Here is a 13437-nt window from a genome sequence, read left to right on the forward strand (position 1 = left end):
TAACTAAGGTGACAAGTTACTATCGCCTGATAGGAAAGAGATTATAAGGCTTAATTTTTCAGAAGCAACTTTAACCACTTTACCACCGGAGGATTTTGCTGTCTTACGTCCAGGCCACTTTTTGCGATTCGGCGCTGTGCGACTTTAACTGACAATTGCGCGGTCGTGCGACGCCGTACCCGAACAAAATTTACGTCCTTTTTTTCCCACAAACAGAGCTTTCTTTTGGTGGTATTTGATCACCTGTGCGATTTTTACTTTTTGCGCTATAAACAAAAAAAGAGCGTTTATTTTGAAAAAATAACAATATTTTTAACATTTTTTTATATGAAATTCCCCCCAAAAAAGATGTAAAAAACAATTTTTTTAAAAATTTTTGGCCAATTTATTTTCTGCTACCCATGTTTGGTAAAAAAAATCACAATAAGCGTATTTTGATTGGTTTGCGCAAAAGTTATTGCGTTTACTAACAAAGGGAAAGATTTCTGTCATTTTTGGTGGGTTTTTTTTTAACGCGTAATGGCGGCGATCTGCGTTTTTTTTTTGCGGTACTGCGACATTGCGGCGGACAGATCGGACCCTTGACTGACATTTTTGACACTTTTGGGGGTACCAGTGACATTACTGCAGTAATCAGTGCTATATATATGCACTGTTACTGTAAAAATGACACTGGCAGGGAAGGGGTTAATTTTATTGGAGAGGGAGGGGTTAATGTATGCCTGGTGCTTACTGACGTGTGTGGGGGGAGGTGACTGAGTGAGACAGGGACAGATCGGATGTCCAGCTATGCTGAACACTCCGATCTGTCACTCCCTGTCACTTGGGAGATCCGCCCGCTTGTGTTTACACAAGCGGGCGGATCTCCACACTAGATCCCCGACGATCGGGGAAGAGCTGCGGCGATCGCCGCTGCTCCTCCCCTGGCCCGACTCCCGCTGTGACCGAAAACAGCGGGAGCGAGCCTCCGGCGGCGCGCAAGCGCCGCCCAGAAGGGGGAGTGTCTGACGACGTAGTACTACGTCGTCAGACGATAACGAGCCACTCTGCCGCAGTAATATTACTCTGGGCGGTGGTAAAGTGGTTAATTAAACAAAAATGTTAATTAGTTGCATTATTGGGGTAAAGCCATGGCATTGTTTATACTAAGAAAATAAACAATTTTACATTTATACGGTGTATAACATATATATATTGATTGTATTGATTGATATTGTATATATATATATATATATATATATATATATATATGTGTGTGTGTGTATATATATATATATATATGTGTGTAAAGAGATATATATATACTGTATATGTGAAGGATCCTAAAAAAGATGCTTTTGAATTATTAGTTACTACCAGACAGGCTTCGGCCTACACCAGCCATGGAAAGAAAGACAACAAACAAACCTAATTAAAGATGATAGAACACAACAAGCTTCTAATTGAGATTTTGGCTAATAATCCCATTACAAGACGATATTACGCCTCCTATGCAAATAGCGTTTGTTTAATTAGACACAGTGGTTGTTGGGCACGCTACACTAAAGTTACCGTTTTGCAATTAACTAAGGTGACAGGTTACTATCGCCTGATAGGAAAGAGATTATAAGGCTTTATTTTTCAGAAGCAACTTTAATTAGAAATAAACAATAATTAGTTGCATTATTGGGGTAAAGCCATGGCATTGTTTATATTAAGAAAATAAAGTATTTTACATTTGTACGGTATATAACATATATATATTGATTGTATTGATTGATATTGTATACATATATATTTGAAGGATCCTAAATAAGATGCTTTTGAATTCTTAGTTACTACCAGACAGGCTTCGGGCCTACACCAGCCATGGAAACCAAGACAACAAACAAACCTAATTAAAGATGATAGAACACAACAAGCTTCTAATTGAGATTTTGGCTAATAATCCCATTACAGGATGATATTCGCCCACCTCTACGAAGAGCGTTTGTTTAATGAGACATGGGGGGGGGGGGGGGAGGGGCTCGCGACACCAAAGTTATCTGTTCTGCCATTAACTAATGTGACAGGTTAGTGTCGCCTCGCACGTTTTCAAAGCCATCACCCCCAGACAGATGTTTACACTTTGTCCAGCCTTAATCTGCAATCTGTTCTTTATTTCGCTGACTAATTCTCTGGAAATTGAAGTTTATGTACTCCAGACTCAATTTTAAAAAATCGATTTGCGCTGTTGGGCCCCTGAGATTGGACGCCAAGGGGGGGGGGGGGGGGACCCCGGTTGCCAGACTTATCAGAAATATTCTCAAATAAAAGGCAAAACTCTTCAACTGCATGAAAGGGTCTTTGGCTCAGCAGCAAACGAAGGCGGCTGGAGGCCTCTGAACATCTGTTACTGTCTTTATGACTCTGTTATCAGGAGTGACATGACTCCATCGCTTTTATCTGCGCTGACAGGCCAGGTTAATTGAGCCATTCGTTATTTTGCCATTTACACTAATATATCACAATCAGAAATATAAATTAGACTCATTGACCTTCCTAGTAGAGGAAGATCCCCCGCTAAGGTCAGCCCAGGATACAAGATGGCCTCCTGCTATATAGACACCAACTTCCCACATGTGTAAAGAGATTGTCTGGGGTGCTGAAAGGATCCGGGCCCCCCGATGTAATTCATTTTCATCCCTTTTACTCATCTGGTAATGTATGATAGGACATTAGAGTGTAAGCTCCTCTGGTACAGAGACTGATGTGACTGTGGGGGAGGGGACATTAGAGTGTAAGCTCCTCTGGTACAGAGACTGATGTGATTGGCTCAGTGATCTCTGTACAGCACTGCGGTATATGTCAGAGATATATAAATGTATAATAATAATAGTGTATGACTGTGGGGGAGGGGGAATTAGAGTGCAAGCTCCTCTGGTACAGAGACTGATTTGACTGGCTCAGTGTTCTCTACATCACTGCGGTATATGTCAGAGATGTATTAATGTATAATAAAAATAGTGTGTGATTGTGAGGGGACATTAGAGTGTAAGCTCCTCTGGTATAGAGACTGATGTGATTGGCTCAGTGATCTCTGTACATCACTGCGGTATATGTCAGAGCTATATTTTATTTATTTATTTTATTTCAGGTACTTATATAGCGCTGTCAATTTACGCAGTTCACATCAGTCCCTATCCTCAAGGAGCTTACAATCTAAGGTCCCTAACTCACATTCATACATACATAGTAGGGTCAATTTTACACAGGATCCAATTAACCTGCCAGCATGTCTTTAAATATATATAAATGTATAATAATAGTGTGTGACTGTGGGGGGACTTTAGAGTGTAAGCTCCTCTGGTACAGAGACTGATGTGACTGTGTGGGAGGGGACGTTAGAGTGTAAGCTCCTCTGGTACAGAGACTGATGTGACTGTGTGGGAGGGGACATTAGAGTGTAAGCTCCTCTGGTACAGAGACTGATGTGACTGTGTGGGAGGGGACATTAGAGTGTAAGCTCCTCTGGTACAGAGACTGATGTGGCTGTGTGGGAGGGGACATTAGAGTGTAAGCTCCTCTGGTACAGAGACTGATGTGACTGGCTCAGTGATCTCTGTACAGCACTGCGGTAATGTCAGAGCTATATAAATGTATAATAATAGTGTGTGACTGTGGGGGAGGGGACATTTAGAGTGTAAGCTCCTCTGGTACAGAGACTGATGTGGCTGTGGGGGGACATTAGAGTGTAAGCTCCTCTGGTGCAGAGACTGATGTGACTGGCTCAGTGATCTCTGTACAGCGCTGCTGTATATGTCAGAGCTATATAACTGTATAATAATAGTGTGTGACTGTGGGGGAGGGGACATTAGAGTGTAAGCTCCTCTGGTACAGAGACTGATGTGACTGGCTCAGTGTTCTCTGTACAGCACTGCGGTATATGTCAGAGCTATATAAATGTATAATAATAATAGTAAATTACTGTGGGGTGACATTAGAGTGTAAGCTCCTCTGGTACAGAGACTGATGTGACTGTAGGGGAGGGGACATTAGAGTGTAAGCTCCTCTGGTACAGAGGCTGATGTGACTGTAGGGGAGGGGACATTAGAGTGTAAGCTCCTCTGGTACAGAGACTGATGTGACTGTAGGGGAGGGGACATTAGAGTGTAAGCTCCTCTGGTACAGAGACTGATGTGATTGGCTCAGTGTTCTCTGTACAGCACTGCGGTATATGTCAGAGCTATATAAATGTATAATAATAATAATAATAATAATAATAATAATAATAGTGTGTGACCGTGGGGGAGGGGACATTAGAGTGTAAGCTCCTCTGGTACAGAGACTGATGTGACTGTGGGGGACATTAGAGTGTAAGCTCCTCTGGTATAGAGACTGATGTGACTGGCTCAGTGTTCTCAATAGTTTGTTGTAAGATTTTTTAGCACTTCAAATTTTCAAATTAAATAATTTTTTATATATTTATGAATTTCTTGATGTATCTTTTATACAATGCATCGCTCTGAGCTTCCTCGATCTCTCCATATATAAAGTCCAGTATAGATCGAAGGTATTTTTAACCCATATATATGGCAGTATATGTTTAACAGACTTCCCATCCCCCTCCCTTACGAGACACAGCTGCTTACCATCTCGTCAGCTTCAGCAACAAGCCTTTTGTAGCCCTCCTATTAGGTCCTAGACCACCCACTACCTATGGTGACCACCCAAGTTTGAAGCAGTCCCCTCCGCCACCCCCCTCTGCTCTTCCTGCTTACAGAAAGCAGCCTATGAGAGCCTTGAGCTCTAATACTCAGTTTGTTTTCACTGACTTTGTATATGCTACGTTCCTGACTGCTTGAGAAAAGTATGGAGCCCTTGTGTGTGTCCCCTTCCTTGGACCCCCATACCCCATCCTTTACAATCAAGCACACACTGCCTGGGGTCCTCATCTCAGCAGCCTCAGTCCTTTTATTTAGCTTATCTAGATAGAAGGTAGGGGAGGGGGGCTGCTGGGGTGTGAGGGCTCTATAGTTTAACCCCTGGGCCTGATCCCGGGTCATGAACTACAACTCAAAAGGAGCAATAACCAAGGGCATGAAATGCACCCAGCGAGCAGAATAAAGCAAAAATAAGCGAGAAACAACAAAGAGACATTCAACATGAATTAGACTTAAAACATTGACCAGTTGGGTAACGCAGAACTACAAAACCAGCACTGATAAGCCAATATTTGATTATAGATTCTAAATCTGTGGAGTAACAGTCTTTCAGAGAGCCAGGAACACAGAGATGGACACACAACGTTCACACAAAGATGGAGTCACAACGTTAACACAAAGATGGAGTCACAACGTTAACACAAAGATGGAGTCACAACGTTCACACAAAGACGGAGACATATTTTTCACATAGAGATGGAGATATAATGTTAAAAAAAAAAAAGAAGACACAACGTTCAAAAAGAGATGGAGATACAACGTTCACACGAAGCTGGAGACACAATGTTCACACAAAGATGGAGACATAATGTTCACATAGACATGGAGACACAATGTTCACACAATGATGGAGACACAACATTCACATAGAGATGAAAAAACAACATTCACATTGAGATGTAGAAACAATGTTCACACAATGATGGAGATATAATGTTCACATGAACGTGGAGACACAAAGTTCATAGAAAGATGGAGGCACAACGTTTACGTAGAGATGGAGGCACAACATTCATATAGAGATGGAGACACAATGTTCACACAAAGATGGAGACACAATGCTCATACAAAGATGGAGACACAAAGTTCATAGAAAGAAGGAGAAACAATGTTCACATAGAGATAGAGACACAACATTTACTTAGAGATGGAGACACAATGTTCACATAGAGATGGAGACACAACATTTACTTAGAGATGGAGACACAATGTTCACATAGAGATGGAGACACAACATTTACTTAGAGATGGAGACACAACATTTACTTAGAGATGGAGACACAATGTTCACATAGAGATGGAGACACAAAGTTCATACAAGGATGGAGACACAACATTCACAGAGATGGAGATACAACGTTCACGTAGAGATGGAGATACAACGTTCACGTAGAGATGGAGATACAACGTTCACGTAGAGATGAAGATACAACGTTCACGTAGAGATGGAGATACAACGTTCACACAAAGATGGAGACACAATGCTCATAAAAAGATGGAGACACCAAGTTCATACAAAGAAGGAGACACAATGTTCACATAGAGATGGAGACACAACATTTACTTAGAGATGGAGACACGACATTCACATAGAGATGGAGACACAAAGTTCACATAGAGATGGAGACACCACGTTCACATAAAGATAGAGATACAACGTTCACATAGAGATAGAGATACAACGTTCACATAAAGATAGAGATACAACGTTCACATAGAGATGGAGATACAACATTTACTTAGAGATGGAGACACAATGTTCACATAGAGATGGAGATACAAAGTTCATACAAGGATGGAGACACAACATTTACTTAGAGATGGAGACACAACGTTCACATAGAGATGGAGACACAATGTTCACATAGAGATGGAGACACAATGTTCTCGTAGAGATGGAGACACAATGTTCTCGTAGAGATGGAGACACAATGTTCATATAGAAATGAAGACACAAAGTTCACAGAGATGGTAACACAACCACAACGTTCACTAGATGAATTGAAAGCTCTCTAGATAACTCAGTAAAGTATTTTGGAACAATATAGTACAATATAGGTTAATATAGGTCAGAAATGTTTTTAGTTCTTCATGGTCACACACAGTCCAGGATCCCAAGATAGAGGGTCATTCTACTTCCTGGACCTTACTTTACTCACTCCTAAAAAACTGCAGATCTTGGTCCTCCAGGACTGGAGTTGGACACCCCGATATCACCAACTTTAAAGTATTTTTTCCAAAATGATGCAGCTGATCAGTATAGCTAGTAACTCGACGTGTATCCAAATTTTGGATGGAGTAGGGAAGGGTTTTTGCTGTCTGTGTCCCCATTAGAGAGATTCATCCTCTTAACTTGTCCTGATGACCACTATCACCAAGACTGAGAGGGATGGGCAATCTCAAATCTCAAGTTGCCACCAAAACAGCAGTAGAGCGGAAATTTTCCAGTGGAGGCATTTATTTTGGTGACAGCTAAGAGAGATTTTCCCATTTTCTTCTTGCTTCCCGTTGTGTCTTCAAGACAGGAAGTGAACGGAATTCTCCTCAATGGGACACAGATGGGCAGAAACCTAACAGAAGATCACCCTTTAGATAGACTTTAACATATCTGAGCAAAGTTACTTCTTAACGATTGATCGCACACTCAAAAGTTCTACCACAAACAAGGCGACGACCCAAAAAGACCAACAGAAAGAGCTTCTGCATCAGCTAACGTTTCACGTTTCTGGGAATTCATACCAAGCCTGGTGGTCGCCCCTTACGGCTGGACGTCAGAAGCAATATTTTTTTCCCCACTCCGCTCATGTCCAAGCGTTTTATAGAAACACCTCTGGTTCTGTTTGCCGAGGCGCTCTTCCTAACATTTCGCCTAGCGAAGTTGTGAATTGTAAATGCGCCCCTGCTTGTATTTACTGCCCAGCGGCCCAGTACCGGGGGAGCATAACTGGCGCTCTGTCTGCGGTGCATAACACCTCTCTGTTACACGGCGCTCCCCTGCAACACTGCTTCCCCTGTACGCCGAGCCTCTCGGTTTTTTTTTTTATATTATAGTACACTAACAGCAGCCAGGCTTTCCAGCAGAGAAGTGTCGAGTTTGCACAATAAATCTGAAGGCGACCCATGCACGGACTGAGCGGGACAAGCCAGCACACAAATAATCAACAAACTTTTTAATGCCACAATAAATTTTGAAGGACGTTTCGGAGCTAAAGACGTTCAGTTTCTGCTCACGTTTGCCAGACTACAACTCCCAGCCGGCCTCGAGGCAAAGTCAGAAAACCAGAGCCTTTTTTTTTTTTTATGACACGTCAAACAGCATCAAAACTTTGCGATCACTCACCTTCCACCCACAGCCGTTCGATGTCCGTCTCGATGGACGCCACCCGTAGGCCCACGGCCAGAGCGCCGAAAACCAAAAGTCCGACAAATAGTACTTTCCCGCAGTGCCTCTGGATGGAGCATCCCAAGGAGAAGAGCAGCGCCTGGAACTGAGCACGGAGCCAAAGAGGAGCCTTCTGGCCTACCGCCTTACCCTAGGGACGAAAGTGTCAAGAAAAAGTTGGCGCCATTAATACGTGACATAACACATGACTGGGCCAAACATAAAACCATTTGTACCATTTGATAAACACTACTGGATTGGTCTACATTCTAGTTCAATGAAAAAAAGTCAACACGTTTCAGGTGGTGTCATGGTGGGCAGGGGAGGACTGGCAAGGGGGGCAGGGGGGCAATTGCCCCCCGGGCCACTCTGAAAAGTAGTAAAAACTGGTAAAAAGGCCTCACTCAGGGTTGGATTAATGTAGGGGCCAGACACTGTATACAGCTGCAAGTCCAAAACCAGGTGGGCATGGATGGTAAGCTGATTCGATGGTTCAATGGGCCACTTGACTAGACTTACCCCCCAGACCTAAGGCTGCCAGCCCTCCCCTGATGGTGGGTACCTGCTCAGGAGGACTTTGGCACATAAGGAGCAAATACAATGACGCACAAACTTGCCACGATGTTTTTGTATGTTGTGCCAGCAAAATGATTAAATGCAGATGTCCCCGTCCCCCCACCTTGTACAGGAGCGCTCTGCAACATGTGTCATGCCCTGACCTCTTGCTCCACGCAGGTTGTACTAACTTTTATGGGACAGATAATGCACATGAGCTTTCAGGGTCATAAAAGTTTGTTCTGAGGATAGGAAAAACCCAGATGACTTATTAAAGAGCCCACTGGCCCACCTGGTCTGCTGGACCCTTATGGCTTGTGTTCCCAGCAATGAAGTGGGAAGGGGGGGGGGGGTTGTAGTTGACAGGTTTAAAGGAAGAGAGGATTATGGGAAGAGGAAGCTGAGCTATGGCACAAATTAGAGAGAAGCCTTCAGAAATTCAAGGGTGAGGAGGCCATGGTGTCCGCACATTGCTGTGGCCAGTGACAGAAGCCTGCCAGTCCCCTGTGGCTGGAAAACTGAACCGGTGCCAACCGCAGAGGGGGGGGGGGCTGAGGGAAGGGGGGGGGGGTCGAGTGCCATGCTGCGGCAAAGAGAAGTTTTTTTTTTCTTTTCAAACGCAGGTGGTCCTGCTTATGTAATGCCCGCAAGACTTCCTCCCTCTGACTAACGTCAAGTCACCGCGCTGATGTTCTGCCCAAGGAGGACCTAATCCAAAAATCGATAAGTGATGAGTAGACCCCCCAACTTGACAGCCACCGCCTGCGGAGAGTTTGCCCCCTGGTAACTCCTTCTGTGCCGGAGCAACCCATAGGCATTCACCCAACACAGCAGGAGACCATTCTTTGCTTCCTGGGAGAACTTTATATAAACTCTCGACATGTGTCACATTCCACCGATAAGGACAACTTAGAGTAGACATAACAAATGTCCCTCCAGGAAGCAGAGGTTGTCACAGCTCTACAACAATACCAACAACATTTACCGGGATGGCAAACTTCGGCCATGCCAGACTCCCGACACACCACACCTGCAGATCGTCAGCTCTTTGGGCAGCCAGTAAAATAGATGGAGAACAAGGACACGAAAGTGGAAGAGGGGGGGGGGGGAGGATTAGGATATTAGAGCTCCCTAAGCCTGAGAGGTAGGAGAAGGGGGCTTTAACGCTTCCCCTGCCGGAGCCGGCCCGGGTTTCTGCCAGATTCCAGAGTCTTGATCCCCTCCACTGTTCCCTCTGCTTTCCCACCCCGGCGATAAAAACCAAAATACAAGAGGAGTCGTGCAGGGGAATGGGTTTTCCATTCACACATGTGCTGGGTGGGAGTGTGGCCCCCCGTCCCACACAAGACTTTAAGTGAAAACAAAAGTTTAATACTTCCAAAAAGCCACAAAAACGTCCAACCCCGAGAGTCAGACGAACGCAGGATTCTGGCAAAGCAATAAATGGTTTAGCAGCAGGACGGTGAAGGAGGGACTTTTGAACATCTGAGAACCAACGGGAGAAGTTTTGGGGCATATATTCGATTATTGTCATATGTCCAGTGCTGGAGAACATACAAGTCCAGGACCGCTCGGCCAGTCGCCTGGCAGGACATGACAGGACCTGGAGTTCCTCCGACATTGGAAGACCAAAAGTTGCCTATAGTCGGCATTCTTAATACATAAATACAGTTACATATAATGTGTTAGATCACCCATTCTCAACCTCGGTTCCTCCAGAGAGTGCTAGGGGTTCCTTGAGCTACAGCTGATTGACCTCCCATCTAATGGTGTCTACAAGGTTTGGGGCCCAGGACACTCGGCAGAGCCGGCTCCATGACACCAAAGATCTTTATAATTGTCTGTAAGGAGCATTCTTCCCACTGACCACCAATCTAAGGGACATTCTTCCCACTGATCACCAATGTAAGGGACATTCTTCCCACTGATCACCAATGTAAGGAGCATTCTTCCCACTGACCACCAATGTAAGGAACATTCTTCCCACTGACCCCCAATGTAAAGGGACATTCTTCCCACTGACCACCAATGTAAGGAGCATTCTTCTCACTGACCACCAATATAAGGGACATTCTTCCCACTGATCACTAATGTAAGGAGCATTCTTCCCACTGACCACCAATGTAAGGGGACATTCTTCCCACTGACCACCAATCTAAGGGACATTCTTTCCAATGACCTCCAATGTAAGGAGCATTCTTACCACTGACAACCAATGTAAGGGACATTCTTCCCACTGACCACCAATATAAGGGACATTCTTCCTACTGACCACCAATGTAAGGGACATTCTTCCCACTGACCACCAATGTAAGGGACATTCTTCCCACTGACCACCAATGTAAGGGGACATTCTTCCCACTGACCACCAATCTAAGGGACATTCTTCCCACTGACCCCCAATGTAAGGGACATTCTTCCCACTGACCCCCAATGTAAGGGACATTCTTCCCAATGACCTCCAATGTAAGGAGCATTCTTACCACTGACCACCAATGTAAGGAACATTCTTCAGACTGATCACCAATGTAAGGGACATTCTTCCCACTGATCACCAATGTAAGGGACATTCTTCCCACTGACCACCAATTTAAGGGACATTCTTCCCACTGACCACCAATTTAAGGGACATTCTTCCTACTGACCACCAATGTAAGGAGCATTCTTCCCACTGACCACCAATGTAAGGGACATTCTTCCCACTGACCACCAACGTAAGGGAGATTCTTCCCACTAAACCCCTTACGAGTTGGTTTAAGTAGGGGTACCCTGACCTCTGAAAATTATTTTAGGGTTCCTCTGGGGTAAAAAGGTTGAGAAAGGCTGCATTAGATAGTAGAATGTAAGCTCTTGTGTTGCACCAGCCCAGGAAGTCAGCTAAGGGCCCCCTTGAACCCTGCAGGGCTGGTGACACACATCAGAAAACCACCCAACGCTATTGGTCAGGAACCTACGTTCCACCACTCACCTTGGCAATCTGCTTTAGCGCAAAAGCAGCGTGGCAATAGCTGGGTCTCCGCAGAAGGTCGGCGCTCGTAGCCGGGTATGAAGTTTTGTAGCCAGAAGGTAAATTTGCAAAGCCACCTTCCCCCGTACTGGGGGGAACAGGGGCCATTGGAATCCTATAGCAAGCGGCTGGACGGCGGGGGTACCAGAGGCGTCAGCGACCTCAGGTTCTCAAAGGTTCTCGAAAATCACCGGCTCAGCCAACCGTTTGATAAAATCCATGCAGGAATTATCGGCATCCAAAAAACGACGGGGTTCCATCTAGGTGGGCAAATCCTTAGATCCCGGGTTGCTCTTCATGCTTCTTCTTCAAGGGCAAATCGCAAAATAGGTGAGGAGGGTGGGGGGACGACTATTCGGAAGCGGCGTCCAGGGCAAATAGCGTGTCCCAGAGTGACGGGAAGGCAGGAAATCCCAGGAAGAGAGGAGAAGGGTTCAGTTCTGTGTCTTGATTCCAAGCATCTGTGCTGAAGGCTACTCTTTACAGTCCCTGAAAAGAGAGAGAAAGGGAAGGGGGGGGGGGGGGGGATTGCATGGAAATGTGCGGAGAATCTCATTGGCTGAGGAAAAGGCAAATTACTCTCTAAACAAGTCCTATTATTAGCTGCTAAGCAACAGCTCCCCAACGTGAGGAGGGAGAGGAGAGCCCGGGACCACCCAGGCTGCAGCTTCTCTCTCAAATCAATGTGGGGACACAGGAGGAGGAGGAGGAGGAGGAGGAGGGGGGTCTCAGCCAGAGAAGCCGCACAATTCTTTACAGGAATCTTGCTTCACAGACCTCCAAATGCTACAAATTTCTTACCACCCTGCTCTGTCCAAACAGCCCTCACCCCACCCTTCCCACATAGCCCTTCACCTCTTATTTAGTGCAGCAGAGAGACAGCTGCAACCTCCAACTATTGTAAGTCTGGCACAAAAAAAAAAAAAAAAGGACCCCAAATTTTACCCCCCCCCCAAAAAAAAAAAAAACAGCAGACTCCAAAATTTAACATACTAGGTAAAAAAAAAAAAAAAAAAATAATAATAATAACAGACCCCAAATCTAACCCCCCCCCCCTCCAAAAAATAAAGCAGACTCCAAGATGTAACATAACCTGCAAAAAAAAAAAAAATAATAATAATACCAGACCCCAAATTGTACCCCCCCCAAAAAAAAAAAAGAAAACACACTTCCAATTATTACACCCTGAAAAAAAATAAAACAATGAAGGAACCCACATTTTAAACACTCCCTCAAAAAAAAAAAAAAGACTTCACATTTCTACACCCCGAAAAAACAAACACCCCAAATTTAACCCCCCAAAATAAAAAAAAAAAAAACAGAAGACTCCAAAATTTAACATACTAGGCAAAAAAAATAAAAAATAATAATAATAATAATAACAGACCCCAAATTTAACCCCCCCCCCTCCAAAAAATAAAGCAGACTCCAAGATGTAACATAACCTGCAAAAAAAAAAAAATAATAATAATACCAGACCCCAAATTTAACCCCCCCAAAATAAAAAAACAGCAGACTCCAACATTTAACATACTAGGCAAAAAAAATAAATAAATAATAATAACAGACCCCAAATTTACCCCCCCCCCTCCAAAAAATAAATAAAAAATAAAGCAGACTCCAAAATGTAACATACTAGGCAAAAAAAAAAAATATTATAATAATAATAATAACAGACCCCAAATTTAACCCCCCCTCCAAAAAATAAAGCAGACTCCAAGATGTAACATAACCTGCAAAAAAATAAAAAAAACATAATAATAATAATACCAGACCCCAAATTTTACCCCCCCCCCCCCAAAAAAAGAAAA

The 13437-nt window shown here is 44.1% G+C and overlaps 1 protein-coding gene across 1 annotated transcript in view; it reads right to left on the reverse strand.

Annotated features, from left to right (window-relative positions):
* PTCH2 (patched 2) overlaps window positions 1-12105 on the reverse strand; it is a 62812-nt gene extending 50707 nt beyond the window's left edge. Inside the window, exons 1-2 of the mRNA XM_082265258.1 lie at window positions 11588-12105; window positions 8023-8215 (exon numbers count right to left, since the gene is read on the reverse strand). Of these exons, the coding sequence (XP_082121384.1) occupies window positions 8023-8215; window positions 11588-11734 (340 nt within the window). The 5' untranslated portion in view covers window positions 11735-12105. The remainder of the gene's footprint in view (window positions 1-8022; window positions 8216-11587) is intronic.
* Between the last annotated feature and the right edge of the window lie 1332 nt (window positions 12106-13437).

The sequence above is a fragment of the Pelophylax lessonae genome (assembly GCF_965119305.1).
Source record: "Pelophylax lessonae genome assembly, chromosome: 8".
NCBI lineage: Eukaryota > Metazoa > Chordata > Amphibia > Anura > Ranidae > Pelophylax > Pelophylax lessonae.